The sequence below is a fragment of the Mugil cephalus genome, chromosome 12 (genome assembly GCF_022458985.1).
Source record: "Mugil cephalus isolate CIBA_MC_2020 chromosome 12, CIBA_Mcephalus_1.1, whole genome shotgun sequence".
In the NCBI taxonomy this organism is placed as follows: Eukaryota; Metazoa; Chordata; class Actinopteri; order Mugiliformes; family Mugilidae; genus Mugil; species Mugil cephalus.
Window position 1 is genome coordinate 7514597 of NC_061781.1, and position 26477 is coordinate 7541073.

At 43.9% G+C, this 26477-nt stretch overlaps 1 protein-coding gene across 5 annotated transcripts in view; it reads right to left on the reverse strand.

Annotated features, from left to right (window-relative positions):
* LOC125017365 (neuropilin-2-like) overlaps window positions 1-26477 on the reverse strand; it is an 89195-nt gene that overhangs the window by 45556 nt on the left and 17162 nt on the right. For all 5 annotated transcript variants that reach the window (XM_047600401.1, XM_047600402.1, XM_047600399.1 and 2 more), the window contains exons 3-7: window positions 16588-16769; window positions 8957-9184; window positions 6757-6912; window positions 6480-6649; window positions 2572-2727 (exon numbers count right to left, since the gene is read on the reverse strand). In XM_047600401.1, the coding sequence (XP_047456357.1) occupies window positions 2572-2727; window positions 6480-6649; window positions 6757-6912; window positions 8957-9184; window positions 16588-16769 (892 nt within the window). The remainder of the gene's footprint in view (window positions 1-2571; window positions 2728-6479; window positions 6650-6756; window positions 6913-8956; window positions 9185-16587; window positions 16770-26477) is intronic.

Below are 26477 nucleotides of genomic sequence, written 5' to 3' on the forward strand. Positions count from 1 at the left end.
AATCCCAGATGTTTAAAAGCCAGAGTGTGTGCATTGTGTGTGCGCACGGTGCTTGCTTTATTAACAGTTACTCATCTGAGGCGAATGTACATGTGACAAGGATAAGGTTGGGAACATCTGTGTGTACGACATGTGTCTTTGCTTCTATGTACCGTACATCCAAAAAAATTGCATGAGCACATTATAAGCTGCGTTTTTTTTTTTTGTTTTTTTTTTATCCATGTGGATCCCATAAATTTTTGTCCTCCTTTAATATTTCTTGCTCATAAAACACTAATTCCATAATTCTCCCAGATTACACACACGCACACGGAACTGTCACTGTAGCCAAGCACAAAAAAAGCCATTTGTTAAAGCATGCATAAACGTGCCTGTCCATTCCATGATGTCTTTTTCAGAGACATACGGGGGAGAGAGTTCAAATGATGGAGTTTCTAAAGAGGGAAAAGGGAAGAGATGGAAAACAGTGTAACAGCGGACGAGGAGGGAGAGCGAAGACGGGAAGGGGGAAGCTGATGGATGAAGAGATTCTGAGAGAGCTGGTGAAGGAGTGAGTGAATGAAAATGTCAAGGAGGAGATGGATGGATAGGTGTACAGTTCAGAGCGGGTTCAAGCAGCTAACAGAAAGGGGTCAGGGGTCTTTATATTCCTGGCAGCAGTAAAAAGCTACACCTCCACAAAAGTAAGAAATAACCCATGTTGATATACGGCTTTAGCGTAGATCAAACAAAGGGAAAATGTGACACGACTAAACACTGAACGCTGCATGAAGTGATCCAGGATGTGCTCTCAATCCTAAAAACCATTTCCTTGAATTAGTCTGTGAATGCAGACTCAGCATTTTTTACACATCCAAACTAAAGTATAAAGCACCATGCCAAAATATCTTGGCCACCGCTTTGGAGTGATTTATGCCTTTCTAACATAAAACATACACTCCGAACCAGAAAGATGATAGATACAGTGAGCGTGGCAAACCCGATGCTGATGGCCGTCTGGGGCGTGTCAGTTGAGAAGGGACATTAAGCACCAAGATGCTGACACCATTGTTTCATCATCCGTTAAATAACCATCACACACTGCGTCTTATTTTAAGTCCACCCTGCTCTGACTTCGCTCTATGGCCAGAAGAAGGACCACAACACAGCGGCATCCTGTTTGCATCTGGCTAATATCCACACCGTGCCAACTAGACTATGATACAGTGGCAGGATTAACTGGAGTGACTGACCACCGTGAGCTGAACCGTCAGATTACGGCACAGGCTGACACACCAGGGAGCCAAACGGCTCAAGAGACCCTCACCAATTGGTTTGAGTGTGTATTTCGAAGCTGCTGCTATTTATTCTGTCCTCTTCAAACACACATATTCATATGCACACACGCTCCTCTATGTCCCTAGCTCTTGGTATTCAGCGCGAAGCGGCTTTCCAGAGTTAGAAGGGAATCAAGGGGGATTATGTGTGGTGACACCAACAACCAACCTCAAAACACTCACATGTAGACTGATGTCAGTATGCTGTGAACTGGGCTGTGGTTGGTATGTGGTAATACAACTAAACGGACAGTAAAAAGGACTGCGCGACCACCGACTTTCATGCCTTTAAATCATAATTCATATGATCACAGCATAACTCTTGTCTACCCTGTAAAAACTATGTAGCGTATTCTTTATTTTTCAGTTTGACGTGACTGCAAACTTGCCAAACTTGCTATACGCCTCTGCTTCTTCCCTCTATCATCATTCAATGTACTTTTATATTTTTCTATGCTGCTTTGCCCATCTATCACTTCTCAGGCAGTTAGCTTTCGCTGCTAGCCTTATGGGATCTGCAGCCCACAAAGGAGCCCCAGATGGTTGAGCGGGATTGCCTCTTTACCTCTCGGAGAAAAATGCATGCATATGTGAGTGTGTGCATGCATTAGTGTTCATAAAGGACTAACTCTTTATAGCACAGAGCTAGACGCGGTGTTAGACCGCAGGACAAACATGTGGGACCGCTAGCATGAGGAGAAGGGCTGTGATGGAAAAACCAGCCACAACTGCTGGAATGCTCCTCTGCTTTAATTGCACTTCCAGCCATTAAGGCTCATAGCGCTGCCTGCTTTACTTCTACCTGGTACCCCCACAGACTGTAGCACGATCAGCGATGACATATCATGCCTTAACACCTCTGAGAGAAGCAGCTTAGAAACCTTCCCAATCAGGTCAACATTAGCCAGAACTCTGACCAGAAAGTAACGGGAACCAGATGGGACGCAGTGTGCAGTGTAAATGTAGTTCCACACAATGATGTAAGGTATCACTTGGAGCTCGAAGGCGTGTGCTGGTTCTGGCTTGGTCGTAAACCCTTAAACGAAGCCAACTGAATGTCAGTGGAACGGCTGTAATTGCAGACGCCGGTTAAAGTTTAGGCTTGTGGTCAACTCTTGCCGCATATATTCCATCTCATATTTCCCCCTACCTCTTCCACGAGAACGCATGTCGAGGCATGCGTGTCACCCAGGATAGGGTTTCTGCAGTCACCCCCGACTGTTTTGACGTTCCTACCATGTGTGCTTGGGCCTACCTTGTGGTTCTTGCCGTGCCTGTAGATCATCCAGTCCTCCCCATTAGTGCTGAACTCCAGCTTTAACGTGGCAACGTAGTAGTTCTTCTGAGTTTCCTTCGAAATGGCGCCCTGTGTAGAGACGCCGGTGAGAACCTTCAGAGTGTGGAGGTCCACCTGTTGAGGGGGAGAGAGATTTTTCAATGTTATCTTATAATAAAAGGAGTGTGGGCCGCCATGATCAAGTGGAGGCTTTAACAAATTAATACTAAAAATTAGATGTATTTTGGCTATTTGCTAATATGCCGTACTGTAATTTTATTACTAATCTTAGTCCAAACCTTCCAAAATAGCCCAATTGTTAAAGTCCCTTAAGTATAAATTTTAGTTCAGGATGGGCATAATCACAACATAACATATTCCTACATACATACTGTACACCTGGAGTGATCATTATCGGTCTTTCATCTCCAGTAGTGTCTTTTCCTCCTCATCTCATCTCCTTCCCTGTGTTTCTTTCCTCTCTGCGTCTCTCTCTCTCCTGGCAGATCAATAGTAATGACCCGGGGCTCGTTTTAATTTCCTCCCATACAATAGTTATAATCACCTCGCCATCCAGATTGTGGATGCTACGCTACGTGTCTAGCATGCTGCTAGCGGTGTTGCATTATACATGAACAGCACTGTGCTGGATGCCGGCTTCAAACTACTTCATTTCAAGGTCCCTTAAGTACATAAACATTTGTTTTGATCCACAGAGCACAAAATGAGAAGGCAGAGTAGAACAATGCAGATATCCAGACAATCGGAAGTGACGGAATATATGTGCATTTTTAAAGATTTTCTCATAAGGGCCGTAATGAAACAATACATTTTCACAAATTAGGAATAGATTTTAGCCCTGCTAATGAGGAGCTCACGTCAGCAAGAACTTCACTACTGTGTTGATCAATATTAAAACCAAGGTTTGAAAAAAGTGACATGCTGAAATCTCCACCACTAAAAGCTTTTTGTATCTATAATTAAGCCACTCATATCTGGAATTAAACGTAATTTTGGTTCGGATTATAGTGGTGACAGCTCCTGCACGTGTTTAAGGTGACTCACACTTTTTAAGTTTTCTCAATTCAAGACGGACAAATGGAGAGCAGAAGATGAGAAAGGTTCTACTGTAGGTTACAACATTTATCCTCCTCTGGCAGAGCTGCTGAAACCTGTAGATTAATCAGAACTTGTTATGGGGCGTGTGCGAGCGTGTGTGTGTGTGTGTGTGTGTGTGTGTGTGTGTGTGTGTGTGTGTGTGTGTCCCACTAGGGTGTAGCACAAAACACCAGGGGAGGTAAAATGCTGCGTTTGTTATCTGTCAGAGAGACAGGTGTTTTAGATTACTTCCAACACACACATACATACACACGCGCACACACAGACACACAAGCACACACACTCGAGAGCCCTGGTAGGGCCAGACAGAAATCCACCAAGACAACTAATCAATAGTCCGGAACCAAGGAGAGGAACAGATGAGAAGAGAAGGTAGGAGTAAAGGAGAGGCAGAGAAGAGAGGAAAGGAAAGGAAATGAAAGAGAGGGAGAGAGAGAGGGAGAGACAGAGAGAGGGAGAGAGAGAGAGAAAGTGAAAAAGAACGAGAGAGATGCTAAGTGAGCCTTCCCAGGGAAGCTTTGTCATCCATCACAGAGCTGTTACAATAACGGAGCCACCAGCGCTCACATCATCAATCTGCACCACACCTCACTGAGCCAGACCAGACCAGAATAGAATAGAATAGAATAGAATAGAATAGAATAGAATAGAATAGAATAGAATAGGCTACATCAGAGAAAGTGCCCTAGAGAAAGATTTAAACCACACACGTGGCTCTTGAGCCAACATGGCAAAACATGCATGCTCGGGCTGCGCACACAGTTATAAGACACCATGGGGTGCATGATGCGAGGAGAGGCACGTCGGCATTTATGACAGCTGCTTGCCAAGACCTGAAGCCTTCGCACACCCATATATACACACGCGCGCGTACAAACACGCAGGGTCCTCGCTTTCAGCTAGGTGTTAACGCTGCGGAACAGCTGAGAGCCTCTGGAGAACACCGCGACCCAACCACAACACCGGCGTTCAGAGAGGGCGCACAAAGACGACGTGAGGCCGACCCGAGCTCCGTTTCCAGCCAGCTCTGGGGCTGATTCAATGCAAAGACCTGATTTGTCGCAAGCGGCAGAATTCAAACCAGGTCTCTTTCAATGGATTGAGGTTATCTGAATATCAGGGGAGAGATTGCATGAGAAGTCTGGAAAGTGACTTGTGCCAAATGTTTTATGTCAGCTACTTTTGAGAGTCGGAGAGAGTTATCTGTAAAAGGTAACACAGGAAGGAAGTGTGAGACTGATGGGACCGCCGTTTGGCCACAGTCCCATCCTTTGTTTTTTTCCAGGCCAGAGTCTGGCTACAGTGAGTCTGGCTACTGCCTCCATTCCACATCTGTCTCTGACTATTTCCAACTGTAACACTGACCCTTCTAATGCTGAAGATGCTGTCAGTACAAGCAAGGCAGTTAGGTTTAATCTCAGCATCCAGCCACCAAAGCCAGCTGTTACCATGATACTGAGGGATAGTGAAGCTTTTAAAGTGGTCAGAAGATGTTAGGCTCTCAAAGCAAGACCAAAACTGGCAAGCTTTGTTCTTGCAGTGTGACTGTGTATAATACTGAGCTGCGCAACAGACACCCAGACCTAGCAAACCCGGAGAAGGGCTGGTGTTTCCAATCTGGGGTGCAACATCATGCAAAGGGTTTGCAAAAAAAAAATGTGCAAGAAATTGTTAGGTGAGCTTTAAAAATTCAAAGGTGTTATTATATTGGTGAATTCTTTATGAGATATTTTACAGTGTTTTACAGTGCTATGATTTTAGCCTTTTAAAACCAAACAGATCGCCAGAGATCCGTTAAAGCTCCCGGTTTTTTGAATTACCGTAACTCACGGTTGTTTGCGCTGTTGACAAAATTCAAAGCGTGGCTGAAGACTGGGAAGTTGTGCTTTTGTCCGGATATGATTAATTTCATTTTTACCAAAAAATTCCTCCGAACGACTCTCTTCCTGGGACTCCCCAGTCTTGCGTCACCCCTCATCCTGCAGCCGACAGCAGCGGTGCGTCATCATTACCATAAATCATTACCATAATGACAGCTTTTTTTCCAGTCACAGTCAGAACTTTACCGCAAACTTTCTTTTTTTTTATCCACAGGCAGATTTTTAGGTGTTAAAGAGTTAAAGATTGAGTTTTGTTTCCAGTAAGTTATAGAAGTAGAAGCAGCTTGCTCACGTAAGGCCATCGCAAGGTGACGACCGTTAACAATATCTTCTGTTTACAGAAAGTGTCTGACCGAAAAGTTTCTCCGCAAGTCTTTTCTGTCTAAGGGAGGGATGAACATCGCTTCCTTCCCCCCTCTCGCCCAGTCATAACTCAAGTTCAGCTCAGGGATGGCACAAAGCTGGCACTGTGATAGAATACAGGAAACAATGCCTTACCCAGGCATCTAGCTGCTAAACTTCGATATCACAACACCTCCCACTCACTCACTCTCTCTCTCTCGCTGGCTCGTTCTCTCCCCCACACACTGACACAAATATATCTGCGGTAGAGTTATTATGTGCGACATGTCAACACAAGGAAAAATATGGTGTTAAAATAGGAGTGGAGTCTGTTTTTAGTTTAGGCAAAGAAAACTTCTGCTGTAAAGAATCAGTAATTACTGTATGTGGATTAGGGCACTGAACGGGCGCCCCGTTCCTATGAAAGATGCAAACCTCTCAAAACCTTCGGGGAATATATTTAACTTAGATGTAAGTTTGAGGAAGACTATCCCACTCTGTTTACACCTCCAGTTTTTAAAACTGCACCTGGGGACAAACTTGTACCTGAATGTACTCCTTGTTGCTGTCTTCGCCGGGCGTCCATCCGTTGTCGTTGTAGTTGAGCCGGGCCTGACGCGGCTGCCAGCGTCCGTCGTAGAAGCTTGACGAGGCCGTGATCTGTTCATCTGTGATCTTCCCTGACTCCATACCGAAGGCATTACTACAGTGGAAAGCTACAATACGAAGAGAGGGCGGAGATATTTTTTTTATTTTTTAACAATATCCATATAACAGTACATTTTTTTTACATTTTCAAATGAAACACACGAGTCAAACTTACTCTCGCTGACTTCCTTGTGAGTCATGTTGTATCGGGCCGAGAAGCCGTCTTTAGCCACGGCCATGTCGGTGTGGAAGGACAGGGAGAGGATCCCGGTGGATGACTGGATCTCGGGAGGCACCCTGGTCCCACAGTATCGACCAATCACGGGGCCCACTGTCAATCAAAGGAGACCAGTCAGATGTTGCCGTCCGCTTTCCTTTTCTTTTTGTGTGACTCGCGGAGGGTTTCTCTAGCTGCGCTGGCCACACAAGATCTCACTCGCCCGAGCACGAAACATTCCCTTTCATCTATTATCAGTATCACTCCCTCCTCTGCTGACATCCACTCATCACACCACCTCCTCATGTCATCACCTCTCTTCCATTCACACGCATGCAGCGCGCGAGTGCGTGTGCGATTCTAAGTGATTCCTCTACTGTCTTCTTCTCTAATACCGCAACTTGTATATGTCATCGAAAACAGATGAGCGTGATTTAGAGCCCACGCATGTGTGCGTGTGTGTGTGTGTCTGAATGTGTGCATGAAGTAGTGAGGGCGCAGATAGTAGATTCATCCCGCTGCTCCCTGCTCCCACCTTACGCATACAGATACACACATGAGGAGGCCTGTGGAGGAGGTGGAGAGAAAATAGCCGGCGATCGATCAGCGCTATTGATTTTTTTCCTCTTCCCTTTTGGAATGGGTGGATGTTTGAAATAGGGCCCTTGAGTAAAGAACGGTAATAAGTCTTTTCTTGATGGCGTTGAGGAAAACCAAAACAGGAAGAAGATGAAAAGAAGAGAAGGGATGAGATTATGCACTACAATATATTAACTGGAAGAATTTGATACTTTACCGAAACTCCAACAAAACACGATTGTCTCATTTCCCATTTCCCTTTCCTTCATGAGTAAGTGACAGATGAATGGATGGATTTGAAAGCAACAGTTGACTAGGCAGCATGTGAGGAGAGATCCAAACTGAATACGGACGCACTCAGACGTTTATCTACAGTGTAGCATGCGCTTCTCTTTCTTCCCTCCTTCCTGATTTGATGTTCTGTCCGATGAAAAGGGGAGTTCTCTGGCTCTCCCACTCCTTTAACCTCATACTGTAAGAAATGTACAAAACGTTTCCCTTTTCCTGCTCGGCTCTTTCCTGTCCTCTCTTCCTGTTAAGACTCCACCGTACACCCATCGCAGAGGGTAAACCTGAGAGTCCTTCACCTCTGACTCCAACCCTGAGAATTTCCTTCCCTTTCCACACCCTCCCACTTCGTTTTACTGTCTTTCCTTTCCTTTCATCTCGTTGCCCTGACTTTAGTATCTCTCCATCACTCGGAGCAGAAGTCTTTTATTCTCGTCCTCTTTCACCTCTCTCCTTTTGCAGAGCGAGTTCTCTTTTTGCGGTAAATTCCAGAGGCGGCCTCCTTTCTGTGTACCGCCTCACTGCCTTTTCACTGCCCCTCAGGATAAATTTATATTTACAGTAAAGTTCATAGCAAGATCATTGGTTTTCTCTGATTCTATTCTAGTGTTTAATGGATGAACAGAAAACTGATCAAACTACCAATTACGTGATGGATAAAATGATATGAGACGTACTGTTTTTCTTCTTGTGGAGCCCTGGAATCCTATGAAGGCAGACCTGATGAGCCTTCATTAATCCATATCTACATTTCCTTTCTTTCTTCCATTATTCCCTGCAGCAGAAGGCTTTTTGCTGCCTTTCGGCTGTTCTTCCTCCACTCTCCACATCCTCCATCACTTGAAATCAGATCGAAGGTTTTTGTGCCTTAGTGTTGTCCCTCTAAACTCTTCCGCTAGCACGGCCATAAATATCCGAGCGATCTACTATTCTTCCTCTCACCTTCCCCTCTTTTCTCCCTCCGCTCACCAACTGCTATTTTATTTTCCCCTTGAAAAGGTTTTTTTTTCTCCGCAGTAGGTGCCAGCATCCTGCCTGTAAGCTTAGCTTTCATCTACCAACGCACAGCTACTAAAATAGTTGCTACTCCACCTCAGTCAATAATGATGTAGGCAGGGCAGAATACAAACATTTTTCACTCTGCTTTCCGCGCCGACTCATGACGCCGTCGAGCTATTGTTCAACACCTCCATCCGCATCCGCATTAACACTGTCAACACGTGCACCGCAACTGTCATTAACAATCTGGAGACGTCAAGAGTGAAACACTTTCGATGTATAAAAGCCGTACCTCCCGGGAGCCCGTCCCACACTTCCAGCCAGTCGTACTTGCAGTCCCCCTCTCCGCCGGGCAGGGGGTCGTTCTCGAGGTCGAAGGTGAGGAAGGTGAGGGTGACGTCCATGCTGGGGGGGACGATGATGATGAAGGAGCACTCCAGGTTGTGGGGGTATTTGTCTGGGAAGCCCGGGGACTCGATGAGACCCGACGGACTGGTGAAGTTACGGGAGCAGTCCGAGCCTGTGGTGAAGACAGAGAGGCAAAACTTATTTTACCATACATACATCAAACAAAGAATGCGTATTAATAGGCGCTTGATGTTGATTTTGCTCATTAACCGGAAAAATGAAAAATGAGGACTCAACATTTGTTTGGAGAAGGATGCAGACACCTTAGACTGTCTTTATACTTCAAACTAATGATGTTATTCTGGGCAAGCACCCAGAGGCGTTGTTTTGAGAAGAGAGCGCTTTCGAATTCGCAGCCAACCCAATACCTGTTTCTCAGTTTCGCAGCTCCCAGTTCTGCTATCTCAGTTTACTTCATGAGGTAAAACTATAACTTCGCATTATGTACTCAGTTAATGAGACTGGTGGGGAGTGTCTAGAAAGTGAACGTGCAGTAATTGTAGTATAGTTATGGCCATGTAGTGATAGTAGTTTTACATAAATGCTAATACAGTGGGTAGACATATAGCCCAAGAGTGATGTAAATTCAAAATGGACGTTTGGGGAATATGAATAGTAGTGGAGGAGCAGACAGCACATTAAAAAAAAAAAACTACAAATCTTTTCACACTGTGCCATCTGTTAAAGTGTAGAAAAAAAGTCAAAGCAAGTATATGAAGTGGTAAATCCAATCCAAGACATCTAATGTGTAAATAGGGCTGGGCGGTGTGATCAAAAATGTATATCACAGTGTTTTTCAAAATTCTGACGGTATCATGGTATATCACAGTATTGTGTGTTTTTTTTTTCATGCATAATCACGTGTTCTCAATATTTTCAACTGGTTGACAGGCACAGTTCCAGTTTCACTTATTTTGACATATTTATTCATATTTAAATATACTGTAATGTCGACAGCAGCACGACCGACTACCGTAATAATTATAATTATTGTCTGTGCGCAACGTTTTTCTCATTCATAAAGCTAAAGTCAGGGACAATGAGGACTGTCCCAGAAACCAGGGATGTCTGGTCACCCTAAAAAAATCCCAAACAACAGACACAGAACTTTTGTTTGGCTTCTCGTTCTGCCGTTTTGTTTTTCGAACCTTTCTGTCTTCACCACATCTCGCAGTGATGCAGTCACACCATGCGTATTTAAAAGCGCTACACTGAAAATGGTCCGGTCTGAAATAGTATCTTGCGGCAAAGCTTTCCAAATGCTGTGTAATCAACTACACCGGTATGCCAGTATAGTAAAAATTCACATCAAAACAGAAAAAGTACCGGTATTCAGTATGAACCGGGATACCGCCCAGCCCTAGGTATAAATACATCTGGCTGAGTGTCCAAAGAGCACTTGGGCTTGGAAAAATCCACACCCCTCTAATCTTTAAGAAACATTTGTATACGTGAGCGAGAGCTAAATGAGAGAAACAGGAGCGAGAGTGAAAGGCTTAGAGTCTGCTGGCACTGTCATGGATGGGTGGTCTAGAAGTTATGAGGCGCTTTAGATATCATCATACTCATACACTCGTGCACAGATGCTCGCGCTGTGACCTGACTGCAATACCCTGTCTATTAATACTCACATACACACACACACATAATGGAGTGAATGCGGTCGCGCCAACTGGACCATTATTCATGGATGGGTGGTCTAGAAGTTATGAGGCGCTTTAGATATCATCATACTCATACACTCGTGCACAGATGCTCGCGCTGTGACCTGACTGCAATACCCTGTCTATTAATACTCACATACACACACACACATAATGGAGTGAATGCGGTCGCGCCAACTGGACCATTATTCCAGACCAGCCCGCCATGTATGCCCAAACACTCAGACACTGGCTAAGCCTCTTATGGTAACCCATTTCTCTCTGGTCTGTTTGGGTGTCTGCTATTGTACTTGCATGCTCGCTTGAGTAAATGAAGAGTAAGGACACATTAAGAGAGAGTGTGTACTGTTGCATGAAAGGGGGACTTAAGCAAGTGTGTGAGTGTGTTGATGTGACAGCTTGAACACTGGGCATCTTCCAGGTGCAGTTTTAGTTCTTTTTCTCATATCTATCTGAAACACACACTTTATTTTGATGTTTTTCAGTAGCGGTCTTGTTATCTGACTCCGATTACATGTGTAACTGGAACGCAAAGTGTGTTTTTAGTCGGTTTCACTCTGACATGTGCACACATTGTTTAAGCTGTGTTTGAATGGACTGGGCTATAGCAGGTGTAGACACTGTAAATCAGAGGGAGAAAAGCTCTGAACGTAAAGAAAGAATCAGAAATGATTACTTTAAAGCGAAATCTCCATGGAAATTACAGTAGCGTGTTACATCAAATGAGTATAGACAATGGCAGACACTGTACGAAGCAGGCGTGTGTACTTTACGTGTCAGACCCTACGTACTGTACACTCAGTGTGTCTCTGCTGTTCATATTCAACACACTTCACACTCATGCTGCATTAAATATTCTCTCAATAATCGAATCCATTTACTAATGAGCACAAATGTCTCCTCCGCTCATTTTTCACCACAACTTATTAGTGTGGTAAACACTGCCTGTCTTCATACGTCGCTGTTTTCTTTCTTTTTTTTTTTCGTCCCACTTTCTCGTCTGAGTTTCTTGTTATTGTGACCCTCTCCCTCATATGTTGACCTCTGAAGCAAAAAAAAAAAAAAAAAAACATAGGCTCCCACACAGACACACACTGTCTCTCACAGGGCTCCTCTTGCGTCTGGACCCCCTACAGAGCTCGTCGCTGAATAGCACGGGTCTGCGTGACTGTACACTTGTGTGTGCGTGTGTGTGTGCGTGTGTGTGTTTGAGTGATATGACTGGATGTCTGACTAGTTTTCTTGCCGGCAGCAATTTTATTCCCTTCTTATTACTTCATGTTCATGGACAATGTAGAAACACGTATGCCCTTCTTTCTCCTGGGTTTCTCCGGTTCATCCTTTCCCCACATGCTTTCTTGCTGTAACGCCTACCTCCACCTTTTCTCATTTGCCATTCTTGCTTCCCATCTGTTTGAACTGGATAAGTGTGAAAGAAACATGTGTTTGACTCGTACGGTTTGGGTGTTGCTGGGCAGATCTGGTGTCGGCGCTCACGGCTCATTGATCTCTGGGAGACGGGACAAGCTTTAAATAACGGGCGCTGGCATGTAAATACTTTCATACAATAAAAATGAAACTTGTGTTTGTGTATTGTAATACCATGAATACTTCATGCCATCGGGCTGTTAAGTTGGACCAAACCCACATTTACAACGCTCCCTCCCTCCATCTTTAACACGCGTACACAAACACGTGTTAGTACACATACAGAAGCGATTAGCTGTAATATACACTGAACGAACACACAGTGCGGGTGACCACACACGGCGCAACAGCCCCGGCGAAACCACAGCCTCGCTTTTCCATATGTATGTTTGGATTCCGCCACAGAGTCGTTTAATCTGGAGGCTTGTGGTGCTCAAACTGCTCATTTCAACGTTACTTTTCAGCCTTTGCCACTGAACGACAGCAGGGATGTCTTATAATAAACTTCCACTTGAACCACATTACTGCTGACACATTCACTTCTCTCCCCCGGTTCATTTACTGTAAGCTCAGTGATGTAATATTCCTAGGATATGTTTTTCTAAGTTTTCTCGATGACACGTAGATGAAATTAAAGTATCAAGGAACATTTTCAGTTTACCACAGAGCCATAGTCATACTTTATTCAAATATTTACAACTAAATCATTGCAAGCGACGCTTTCCCGTCAGAACAACAGCTGCAAAATCGAATCATCCAACATCTCATCCAAATAAAAGGGGAAAAACATATTTCAGTATCATATTAGCCTCTCTTTGAGTTTAGGGCACAATATTCTACAATGCAGATCGAAGAAACAACTCAATAAACATATAAGTTTATATTTGTGTAATGATCGTGAAGCGTTACCAAAGAGAACGTGTTTAACGTTGCTGAGTCAGATCTGGTTCCACTTTCCTCAATGAAAGCCGGAGGAGGGAGGACGGAGCGACATGATTGGTTAGACTATCTAATAAACTGACTGGATGGGTAGTTGGACAGAGACAGGAAGGAAGCGCCTGAAGGCGTTGGGTAGAACGTAAACAACAGCCGTAATCAGGGGGATTGTCACGATAGCTTCCACGTTACACTTCACCCAGTGTGTGTGTGCGTGTGTGTAATTGACTTTCTCAGTTATATCAGAAGCTGGTGCCCACAGCGAAAGATTTTAAAATTCTAGTTAATTAATTTTACGTTTAGGTCGAGGTTAAGATTAAGGCTGGAATAAGTCAATATCAGTTCATGTAAATCAAAAATGTGTATATTGTAAATGTGTGTATGTGTGTGTGTAAATGCATGTTTCCGTGCAGACATGCACGTTGCCCTGCTTTTGTGAATAACTGACCCTCCAGTCTGCATCAGTGCATTCATGTGTATGCGTGTGTGTGTCTGGCAAGTTCTGGGTCAGAATAACAGCTGGCATTCTGCCTAGCCACTGACAGATGATTGGCTGACACGTTCTTGTAGCTGAGTTCTGATTGGCCGGGGTTTTACTACAGTATCCATGGTAGCAGAGCTGTAAACAATAACAAGTGTGGCACGTCTATATATTTTTGAGTGGTTTTCGCGCGTGTTCATGCCTTTAGAAGTCTGATGTCCGACTAGAATCTCTCCTCTAACACGCTTGCACTAAACTGTCTCATCACAACAAAACACACCGCAGTAAAAGTTAATATTCAGTCAAGAGGACGAAGGAGAAACAACCATCTGGTGTAGAAATCCTAGCAACACAGAGACTAAGTAACTGAACAACTTTTTAACAATAAAGCCAACTTGTTTTAAATTTAACTTTTTAATATAGCAGGAATTATCAAAAAGGGCAAATTGATTTAAATAAGTCAACCGCACACATTTCATGTCCCCAAGCGATCCTGCCAGCATGGTGACTGACCTAAAAAGATACTCCAGGAAACGTCTTCAGCCAGTGTTTGCAATCCGAATCCTGATTTTGATACTAACTAACAAATTCAAATTCTGTGAAAGATTTTAAATGAGCGTTGATAATGAAAAGTGCCTGTGTAGAATTGTACTTTCACTACAAGTGTGTCAGCCTTGTATTTTTTCCACATATTACGTTCAGTAGTGAGAGTAGATTTGATAGGAAGTGGAGGCTGAGGAAATACAGCAGGAGAGAGAAGGCATCACAGACAGCTAGATATTTAAATGGTTCACCATGAGGGAACACAGTATGTCTAATGCACCCACACACACACACACACACACACACGCACGCACACACACAAAATCTAGTCACCCACGCAACCAGACGTTCAGTTGCACCTTCCAGGATAACAAGATCTTGTTAGCAGTATGACAACAGCTTGAATGTTCCAAATGGCTCCATCATTACTGCCAGTGAAGGCTGGACCCAAACACACACACACACACACACACACACACATACACACACACACAAAGTTGTGCAGACAAACCGAGTGACATCCTGTGGAGGTTGTTGTAATATTGTTGGTCACAGGTTGCTGTAACTTGGACAGTATTTAAACGTGTTTGTACATTCATACACATGAATGGTAAATAATTCATTCATTCATTACCTCCTACCACTTATCCGTTATTCCCTAGAGACTCGCCGGGTGCTTTAGCCTATCTCGGTTATCACTGCACAGGGGGCGGGGTAGACCCTGGACAGGTCAACGGTCTGTCACAGGTCTAATACAGAGAAACAGACGACCGTTCACACTCACATCCACACCTAGAGCCATTAAAAAAATAACCATGACAAGGATGTCTTTGGACTGAATGAAAATAAAATATACAACGTTACTTACACTGATCAGGCATAACATTATGACCACCTTCCTAATATTGTGTAGGTCTCCCTAATACTTAAAAAACTCATCAGAGAATGGACATGGGTCTTCTGAGTGTGTCCTGTGGTGTCTGGGAACAGGATGGTGTTAGTGGGGTCCTATGGGTGGAGGGGAGGGGCCTCTGTGGATAATCCCACAGATACTTGATCAGTGCATCATGTTTTTTGAGTCTAGGTGGGTGAATATTAGTGTATGCCTAATATGGGGACAGTTTTCATTAATAATTGGCTCATGAGAGACTTCATTTATGATATTGTGTACATTTTAATCTCAGGTGCAGAACAGCATGTTCTTTCTGTAGGAAAAATTAATGTGATTTTGATGCCTTGTCAAAACCAGTTATAATCTCACAATTGCGGGATCCAAAAAGCATCTGAATGGCGTAGATTTTTATTCCATGAACAACGGCGACCAACTGATGAATAAATTAATGCAAATGAATGTAATACACACAACTGAAAAGCCATTTGAACTCCCTGTAGCGCAGAGCACGAAGCAGAAACCAAAACTTCCCATGAAACTTGTGATTAATTTTACGTTTAAAACGCCGAACGAATGCATTGATCCACCGGCCTCTCGCTCTCTTTCAGCGTCTCCGTTTCTCCCTGCGGTGCCAGGGTGTGAACACTGACACCCTTGTAGTTTCAAAGTTCATCAGGTGGACTCTGTCATGTGCAAGAGACGCACACAAACGCACACTCACACACACGCAGAATGAATCCCAAAAGGCCGCAGCCAGCAAGCGAGAAACACAGCAAACCGCACGTGTTGTGTTAGTAACCTCAGCCCTCTGTGTGTGTGCGTGCGCGTCTCAGGGGAACGGGGCTCAGGACTCAATTAAGCAAGCATGTGTGGAATGCTTTCAGGGGGAACGGGACAAGATGGCTGTGGGGCCAACACTGTGCGCCTCTCTGTCTCACTTGCCCTTGATCTCAATTGGTCTCGCTTTGGCTGACCCATGGCAGCGTGAAGGGGAGCCATGTCAGGCACACACACTTACACACACACATAAAGGGCCATGAAGGGAAGAGATGTCTTGCTTGGACAGACTAAAGGGCTCTCAGGGGTCCTTTGCTATATCTCTTGTCGCGCTCTCTCTCTGTTTCCATTGACACCAGGGAGATAAACGAGGCTTGGTCACCTAATGAAGCATGTTGAGTCCTCTAGTAGCTTGTAATACAGTAACTAATAGCCTATTCTTGGGCGTAGCCTTTATAAAATCCTATCCCCTTACAGTTAAGTCCATCCATGTGTGAGGGTTATTTACAGAGATAATGAGTTTTTTTTTTTGAGGGCTGGATTCTCAAAATATAGATATAGGCTCAAAAGAAAGAATATTTTAATTGAGTTTATATTTTCTTGTTTCTTTTTTTGTTTTTTCAATGCATAAAACATTCACAAAACCTATTACCTGTGAAATATAAAATATAAAAACTCAGCTGCCCTTTTTGTTTGGACCAGTGTAGACGAATAAGCAACACAGCAGCAACGCAATTATAAAATATAGAAAAAAAAAAGAAATAGCAAAAGCATCAACAGTTGTATCTTTTTACCTGTTTTGAAGATTTCATAGCGCAGGGAGAAGCCCGCCCCTTGGTGGGCGTAGTCCGACACAAACTTGATGTGGAGCGAGGGGCCTGACGATATGATTGGTGCGGGGGCGATGTTGCTGCAGTGCTTCCCCAGTAGGTCAGCTGACTCAGAATCCCCGTCGTGGATCTCCACATAGTCGTACCTGCAAAAGACAAACGGGCGTTCGTCACGTTTTTCAACGTTGCATAAATACGTCTCGATGAGGTGTTTGGTGGAGGAGTGGAAAGGTAACTTTAATTTGAGGAAAGGAAGACAAAAGCTGTTTTCACTCTAATGTCAGTAGCCCCTTTATTGGTTCTTTCATTAGGCCGGCATCACATTAAATTTGGCTATAAAGAGGAATCAATAAGCAGATTGTTTGCATCTATAATTAGCTACACAGACACTTTTGAAAGCTCTGCTCTTACAGCAAAGGCGTGGGTGTCATTACAATTGAGATGAATATAGGAGAAGATGTTGGCAGTTCACAAGTGGTGAAAGATGAAAACAACCACCAGAAACCACAAACCAAAAGAAAAAGAAACATGTTTTCACATTATATAACTTTGTTGTAAGTGATTAACACGGTTCATGCTTCCTGGTCTAGAACATGACACACCCCTTTTCAGCTTGCATAAGGAAACAGTGGTGTCACAATTACCCCAAACTAAATCCCACTCCCACGCAACAAACTTCGTTTTTAAAATAATGAAAACAGGGCATTTAAAAGACAGTTTTGCTAAAGAGAGGAAATGACAACATGAACAACATGATATCTTTCTAAATGTAAAAATCAACAACGACATCTAGCTCACATGTCTTGTGCTCCATGTTCCGCCTGAGTCAAAGTCAAGACTATATGCAGTGTTCAAACTGAACTCGAAATGAACCCTTTACCCTTTGATGCTAGGAATGAAATGATGTGGAACAAATGACTTTAGTTTACATCTTGCGCAGTTCTAATTCAATAATGTTTGCAACTCCGCTTGCCAGCCTTCAAATTGGCATTTTCCACTTTCCAGTATAGATCTAGGTCACTTCAGCATGTTCCCAGGTTCTACCGAGTTGAAAAAAATGTCAGGTTTTAGTTACTACTTGAGGCTGGATTGAATCATAAGCCAGGAATCCTCCATAAAGAGAAGTTAATAACATAAAAATCAGGCGCTGCTACTTTCCTAGTAAGCATGTGAAGGAATGACATTCCACATAAACCGAATAAAGGTTGCTAAGAATTGTTTTCCTCCATAAAAGGAAGGTACTGGCTCGAAATCTATTTTTATTCCTGTTTCTTTCATGTCTTTCTGACCACAAATGTTCAGGCCTATCTCCAGACCCACAGCAGGAGTGTTGCCTGTCTGTCTGGATACCAAAGACACACCTGCCTGCCTCTAAAATAGCTTCCTGCAAACAAATTCCTTTCCAAGTAGCTTGTCAGGAAGGAAAATAAAGTTTGTTACCGATTTAAAGGCGTTGCACTTTCAATTATGTATTGTCCTGGAGCAAAACAATACTTTGGTGGGAGTCTATTCACTACTTTTCAGCACTTGCAGTACTCTAATCAACAGGAATCAAGCTTGAGACAACACCTAACATTTTCAGTACAGTTTGAGGCACATTCTCATGTTTTGTGTTCTTTTAAATAGTATTGGCCAGTGGCAGGAGGCCTCTTGGTGACTCGGTGGATGAAGGTATCATGTACCACGGGATAATAAAAGTAAAGTACATGGTGATTTGACGCTACAATACACACACATTAAGGATGCGTGAATATAAAAGGGGTGTTAATCTTTTCACTATTTGTTCGCATGCATACGCAGTTATGCATACTATCATTCCTGAACACAGGGGCCAAAACACACACACATAAACTGGTTTTGTCACTCGGGGGGGACAGGGCGAGTAAGTTAATTCCACGGAGGGTCACTGAGCCTCCGCCCGTCATCGGGAGTTCAGTTTTAACTCTGGTTTGTGGTTCGAGCTTTGGCTTGTCTGGGACGAATTGTTTTTCTGAAGCTGGAGATGAATGGAAGCTGTGAACAGAGCTGACTTCCCACATGACATAAGCTGACATGATTAAAGATTTCTTAATAAAGTAGTGCATATTTTACGCTGTCAAAGTCTCTTTGTGTGTTAATCTCACTGTAAGTGTGACACCAATTAAACATGTCTATTAACCACGAGGAAAAGACGTGACTCACAACTGCGGAGCCCTGATAGTGTTACAAAATGCTGCCATGTATACAGAAAAGGTGTGTTTAGATATACAAAAAAAAATGGATGTATTTTTACTTTTGCTCTCCCCGTGCACGCAGTTGTCTCCAAGTCTGTGTTCTTTGGTGTGAACGTGTGAGTTTGTGCGTCGTTTGACAGGTAAGCAACCTCCCAACATAATGAGGGTCACACACCTCCTACTCTCCCGCCGTGTTTCGCGTGGAACTAACACCGCGGCCATGACGCAAGCTGCCGCCGCAGCGCCAGCATGCGTGCGAGCATCTGTGCACGTGGACGCGCACGCAGGCGCGTGCTAAGCGTGCGTACGTGTCACAGTTCCTGTCGAGATTTTTTTTTTTTTTTTTTTGCCCGAGAGTGCGCCTCATTGTGGCGACAGTTGCCTCCTCCCGTTTCTTGCGAAGACAACTTTATTTAACAGCTTCTCATACCCACCCCCTTCTTTACCCCCCATTTCTTCCACGGATGATCCTTCTCTAATTATTTCTCAGCGTTTCACTTTGCAGTGGTTTCTCTTTTTTTATCCTGTCATTCTTTGTCTTTCTCTTTTTCTATCTTTTTGTAGCTGTCTCCTCTGTCGGGCTCATAATCAGTGGCCAGGAGCTAGCGTGTGGGTGAGAGAAAGGATGAATAGATGGGGGAAGAAAGAGGATATTACACGTTACAAGTATATGAGGGAAAGGAGAATGAACGAGATAGAAAGAGCGATGGCTCAACCCCTTCATAATCACTTTCCCAAACCCTTGTCTTTACACTTAATACATGATCCCAGCATTTTCAGCATTCACCCACTTTGCAGACATTTAGGGAAAAGATCTGCTTTCGTGTGTGGAAGCTGGGTCAAGATGAAGAGGAGCTTTTTAAATGTAGTTGGCACAGTGTGGATGTAGTCAGAGGGAGAACATGACACTGCATTCACTCTGCCAGCTCTCCACCTTAGACAGACAGAGACAGGTGTCCCTCCAGGGCTCCCTCCCTGCCTACAGCTCTGCTTGTAGTAGAAAGACATACACAGCTACTTCTAAGCCAGCACACACACACGCACACACGCTCAAGGGACCCGCGCGCGCACACACACATACACACACTCCGTTTCCCACATAAACACACTGACGCACACACCGAGCCTGTGGCCACGCACATGGCTACACAGGAGGGTCTGAGGTTCCCAATCTGTCCGTGTGTGGGAGGTACACAGCTTCTAACAAACTGTTTAATCCCATCATCTCGCTCCCTCCTCCCTCCTTACCCCTACTATATTTCATTTCAGCCAATCAGCGAGTTCCGCCGCGGGGGGAATGACAACAACCCCAAATTGTCGGGGTTCGAAATTCTCGAAAATTCATTCGCTAGCGCGCAACGTGATTTGTTTCCCCCTCACGTACTCGAAGGGAAGGATGAAAAAAGCAAATGTTGTTTCCAAAACATGCAACATGGGAGGATTACAGCTCGAAACAAGGACAAGCATTCTTGGGTTGTGAGCACAGATTGAGTTGCGGAGGCAGCCTTAAAGCTGGCTCTAACATTTGACATTCTGGGAGATTTATGAGTCTGTGTTTGTGTTTTGGGGGTCGGGGTGTTTCAGCAGTGAGAAAGCTTTCCAAAGGCTGTCTGACGGGAACCAAGGAAGAGGTTTGGCTACAGATGAACTTCCACCCCTCCTTCTTCCTTAATTGCCTTTCCACAGCCTCTCTCTCTCTCTCTGTTTAGGTTTGGAGTTGTCTTCTTACACCTGCACGTTTCTTTCAAACATCAGGGAGCCCTTAGCGGCAGACAGAGCGTCTGCACAGTAAACACATACACAGACACACAATAAAAAGGCCCGAGAGCAGGCCAGACTTGAATCCGTTCCTGGAGAACGCACAAATAGTAATGATGAAATCAGCTTGGAAGCGAAAGTAACTGCCCACTCGCTGACTTATTTTTCAAACTAATGAGTTGTTACATTCCCAGTGTATTGTTTGTACTTTGCTGTTTTGTCCTATTATCATGTGAGACTTTGCAGAGAGCGAAGTGTGATCACTGGTGGCCACATGCAACAAGTTAGAAAGGAAAACTCAGCTGTGCAGAGCTTCATACATGCATGCATACAGCAACTCTTTCATGCTCCGCTTTTCATGTTCACGTGAATAACATTTTACAGAGATACTTTAGAATTATTCACAAGGAAGTCAAACCTGACTTTTGGCTCTCAGTCAGGAGGAAGGAGTCGTATAGATTGGTGGATTCAGCCAAGGCCCCTGGCTGTTCACAGATGCTACTTGCAATACGGATGATCCCCATAAGGCCATACTGTATTTCAGCAGTTGATTCTGATGTTTTTAACTTCCTTCTCGTTCTTATTCTCATGATTACACAGCCTCAGAGGCATTCTCATTTGGAAATAACATAGGAGACTGTTAAATTCTGCTGCAACCAAAAGCCTCATTTAGCTACTGGGGGAAAAAACATTGAAGCAACAGTCCCTATAGTTATCATGTATAGTGCTATCAGAACTCAGGATTAAGAAAATCTACTTCTCATTAGTACGCAGTGTTAAAAGTATCTAGAGTAGCCACTATACTATAAAAAATTGTAATTAGATATGAAGTACATTAGTACGACCTACACACTGGCACTGTTTAGTATATTCATAAACCCGTGTAAACTCACAGCAGCAGGAGGCCGTCACCGACCCAGTTAACAGAGCATGAGGAGGATAACTCACTTCACTGATATCAAATAATAGGCCTATTACTGCGGGCAGTCGGACAGTATGGGAGTGTACACGTGTGTGTCCGGCAGTAGTCTCCAGGACAACCAATCGATTCCTCATTATGACTTTAGCACACATTGATTAGGATCAGTCCTTCACCCACACACACATTCAGACCCAAACATATACACACGCACACACGCTCTCGGTTATTACAGTAACAGACATCGATCAGACAGACCTTCAGGGCCCCTGGGGAGTGTCTGTAAATCACAGCACTGATATAATCTACCTGAGGGTGTTTGTGTGAGAGAAACAAACAAAAAAAACTCCACTTGGAGCTTCACAAATCTTTAAATTTCTTTTTTTTTTTTTTTTTGATAACACTGCATCTCTTAAGCAGTGAGGGGAAACTTAATCAGAACTTCCATCGGGGTTAAGTGTTTATTAGCACTGCACTGGCTGTGGTCCGAAGGCCCTTTGTCTTGTTTGTGCTAGAACAATCAGCATCTAAAGCCAGAGAAATCTTTCACTTTTCTGTGAAACTAAAGGAGCTAAAATCAGACATGGGAGATTCAACAAACAGGCATCATGAGAAAGTATGAACAGCTCAAGCATCTAAAAACAAAATAATATAATCTTACATTATTAGCAGTTTAAGTAAATAGATTATTTTTTTTACTTGTTTTGTTGGTTGCCAAAAACAGGCAAATGGGAAACAGATGATTTCCTAACAACAGAACAAGAAATGTCTTTCTACAAGAAGAGCAATCTGATCGTGATCCCTGCTTTGGGAGTAAAAGCATGGTTCACATTTCTTTGCAGGCAGCTGGTGCAGTCAGAGCCTGAAAGATGGCCTGGTGAGGAATTTTGATCTGCAACCGTAGGTAAATAAACCCCAAGCTACGTGTTGTACAGACATTGTGTTCTAAGGGCATTTCTTAGCATGTCTCTCTCTGCAGCTTTGTAACGACACCATCCTTTAGCTTTGTGTCAGGACGCCCGTCTGGATGCATGACTCTCCTGCTGGCACAGTCACTGTGATGTTAATTCAAACATGCAGGCAGCTGCTAAATGCACACAGCTGGTAGTGGAAGAGCCACTGTCACTCCGCGTGCTGTTCCCCTCACCCACCCCCCCTCCGTTGATGCAGTCTTTCCACCTCTCCCATTTTACCTTTTTGCCCTAAGGCCAGTGTCACATCCCATCAGTCTCCCTTTTGCTCTGCTCTCTGCCGCGTCCCTGGGACTTCTGCCTCCCAGTCACAGGTGTGCGTGTACATTATGTGCATGTGTGATGAATTAATTCTACATTACAAGGTAGAAATGTTCATATTCAATACTTGGCACGGACAGGAAGAGAAGAGAAGAGAAGAGAAGAGAAGAGAAGAGAAGAGAAGAGAAGAGAAGAGAAGAGAAGAGAAGAGAAGAGAAGAGAAGAGAAGAGAAGAGAAGAGAAGAGAGACCTGGCATGAAGTTAAATGATTGATTGAGGCGGAGTACAAAGACAAGGTCTAAATCATTAGTGAAACCATTATCGTTGACTGCAGCTTCTCTGTCATATAAATCACTTCTTAACTCGCTGCTTTACTCCACACTTATTGTCTAAGTCACACAAGCATGAAAAGACCTACGTGACTGTCTGAGCCCGTTGGGCTTACACGGTACAGCTAACTATCCTCCTACTCTCTATGAAATCCTCTGCAATCCTTAAATTACATGTACGTTACAGCCTGGTATGATCTGAGTTTAACACGGAGAGGAAAGGACGGAAGAAAGAGATACACCGAAAGAGGATGACGTGAAAGGTAGACACGGATAAAAGGAGATGGGGACCAATACAAAAAAAGAGAAAGAGAGAGGAAAACATGAAAATAGCAGGAGAAGAGAAAGGAGGGGAAATTACGGCATCTGAATTGGCGTTTTCTGATTCGTAATAATGATGTGCACGTGAAAGACCAGCACAAAGCAGAAGGCGAAGAGAGGAGGAGACGGTGGGATAGGATGGGAAGGAGGGAAAAGAGAGGCGTACGGAGAGATGAGATGAGGCCAAAGGAGGAGGGGAGGTGATGAGGAAGGAGGCAGGCGGGAGGAGGGAAAAGAAGGTGGGACTGACAAAGTTGCAAGAGCAGATGAAAGATGATAGATGGGGTCCAATGGGCAGTGGCGCGGGGGTGCGGGAGGGGTGAGGAGGGGTGAGATGAATACAGGAGCGAGAACGGGAGGGGGGAGCCAGGAGGAAAGAGGAGAGGAGGGAGAGGGCGAAGAGGTAGCTGTCAAGATGATTTGAGCCTGCCCTCAACGGACCCTGACGCTGCACTTTTCCCTGAGCGGTTGTGTGTGTGTGTGTGTGTGTGTGTGTGCGTCCATGTGTTCCTTCCCAACACTCCAAATAGAGATCTTGCTTGCGGAGACAGACCGGTGCAGTGAGCTCAGAGGAAAATGTGAAGTACAAAACCAACCGTCGGCTGAAAAAAGGCAACATACTGTAAACTTTGAGAAACATTTTAATTTTAGCTCTGCTTTGACCTTAAATGTGCCAGAAGGTGTCAGTCAAGAGAGGCGCTTCCCTTCTATTCTATGAATGCAAAAACAAGTACATTTTGCCACAAATACAACTGGGTAAAAACACAAACACTACATCTAGAAATAAAACTGTCTGAGAACTGGACTTGCAGATGTTTGAGATTTGGCATTTGACGTTGGCAACAGTCTGACATTTTTGCATTGAAGTTTATTTTGTTTCTTGCCAAAAGTCAGAAGAGGTGGATATACACTGTTCCTGCCTGTTAAATATATTAAATCATATAAAAAAATGACAGAACATGCCACAGAATCCTCAGTCAAATCATCACCCTAACCCTAAGCCTAAGCCTCATGCTAAGCTAAGCTAACCCTCTCGTTATTGGAGCTTCATATCTAATGTGCGCATGTCGGGCATTCACTTTTATCTAACTCTGAGAAAGAAAGCAAATCAGCATATTTCCAAAAACTGATTCGTTTGAGCTGCTGATTGAAACATCCTTCCCCGCTGTTGTTCTACCCGGCGTCAAACTGCTGCTGAGAACTGGAGCCTGATGAAGCGCCACAAGACCTCAGGCTGGTTGGATAGTCATGGCTTCAAAACAGCCTCCCTTCATATTTTCCAGCACCAGATCAGGGCAGCTGAGTCAGACCGTTTCTTTATCTTTCCGAAACCTAAGATCCAAGATTCACACCCACACCATGCCATATGCAGAAGTGAGAAAGCATGCTTGGTCCGCTTTTCTTTTAATGGCTTTTCCATTCATTACGCAACTATTTGTGGAACCCTCGCCTGTCCAACCAAACGCAACACTATCAAGGCCTTTAAGGAGAAACACATATTTACACAAGGCTGTGTCTAACCTTCGTCCAGGACAGCTGGTTTTCCATTTGTTTCATGGTTCCTACAATCCCTTGTAGGTGTGTTGGCTAAAAGTTAACCCAAACACAAGTCTCTCCAGGATTAAATAAAGAAGACACCACATAATTGGGCACCTGATGTTTCCCTCAAACTAGTTGGACTTGTTTCAGTCCAGTTGCCTTTGCTTTAGCTTCGTTTTGAGATTTACCATGATCTTAATGACTGACAAACTTTTCATATAGAAACCATCATAAATCATCCGTAAAACTTTCAAGAAGAGGCAGAAGAGAAACTGAAAAGCCTGCTTGTGTATTAGTGTATCATGTGGATCTGTCATAACGAAACACGCAGAGGCCCTAAAAATACAGCAGATATACGACAGAAACTTGTCATGTATGATGGACCGCTGTGGTACCATGGTGAGTACCATGGGATGGGAAAAGGACAGTCATAGTGTGTCATGATAGGCCGTGGATATAGCTATCTTAGCAGGGACATTTTTTTTTTTGTCCCTGTTCGTTTATCTGGGTCCCCTCAGCTGTTTCCTTGCACTTAAGTTGCTGCTATAGATGAATCTTAATGAAAACATCTCTCTTCTCTCTGACAACCACTCCATCGATTTTGACTACAGAGCCAGCAGAGTGCTTGACAAAATGTGATGCATTATAGATTACAGATCCCCATGTTAAATTGCAATCAGGGCCATGATAGATGAGATTGCTTCATAATGGTGACATAACAATCCTTGTCTGACTCGGCCATGCAGATTTACAACAGCGCAATGTGTGTGTATTGTGCGTTGACAGATGCCACTGTAATTTTTTTTTTTCTTTAAATGATGAAAAGAGACCAGGAGGAACCATATGCCTGTTCATAATATTGTCTTTGTCTGCGGACATAGACGTGTTCTTTGTCCCAAGCAGATGAGTGTGTGTGTTCTCCTCTCCATAAACTGACGATTAACAGCAGGGCTCTGCTTTTCATAGATGTAATCTACCAGCTTGGGGAAAGAAGCATATACACACCTTGTCACTGAACTGAAGGTGTGTCCAAACTTTTGTCTGCTAGTGTAGATCATTTTGTTATGAGTGACACTGGTGTATGTGTGTGCATGTGTCTGTGTGTGTCAGGGTCTGTGACCTCTGTACTTGTGTGCACACAGTCCATCAGCTTCTTCTCCTTGGCCTCTTTACCCCCTGAACCCAACAGCTCAATTTCAGCCTACTGCTGCACCCAAACACACAAACACACACACACACTCACACACACACTCAGGGCACTAGGCGCGTGTAGACCTAAATAGCTCTGCACCATAGGTCACCTGTAAATAACTAATGAATAAGCTTGAGATGTAACCACCAACACTGCAACTTTCTCACTGCTAAAGGCTGGATTATGACATTTGCTTTTTGTCATAACTGGGAACAAAGTATGTAGACAGACACTGACTGTTCGTACACAGAATACTGTACGCTGGCACCACGATGAATAAATCAGAGGCTGTTTTTTCTTGTAGTTCAACTAGATTTTCTCCTCCTGGGAAAGCACTGGTTCTTAAATGGA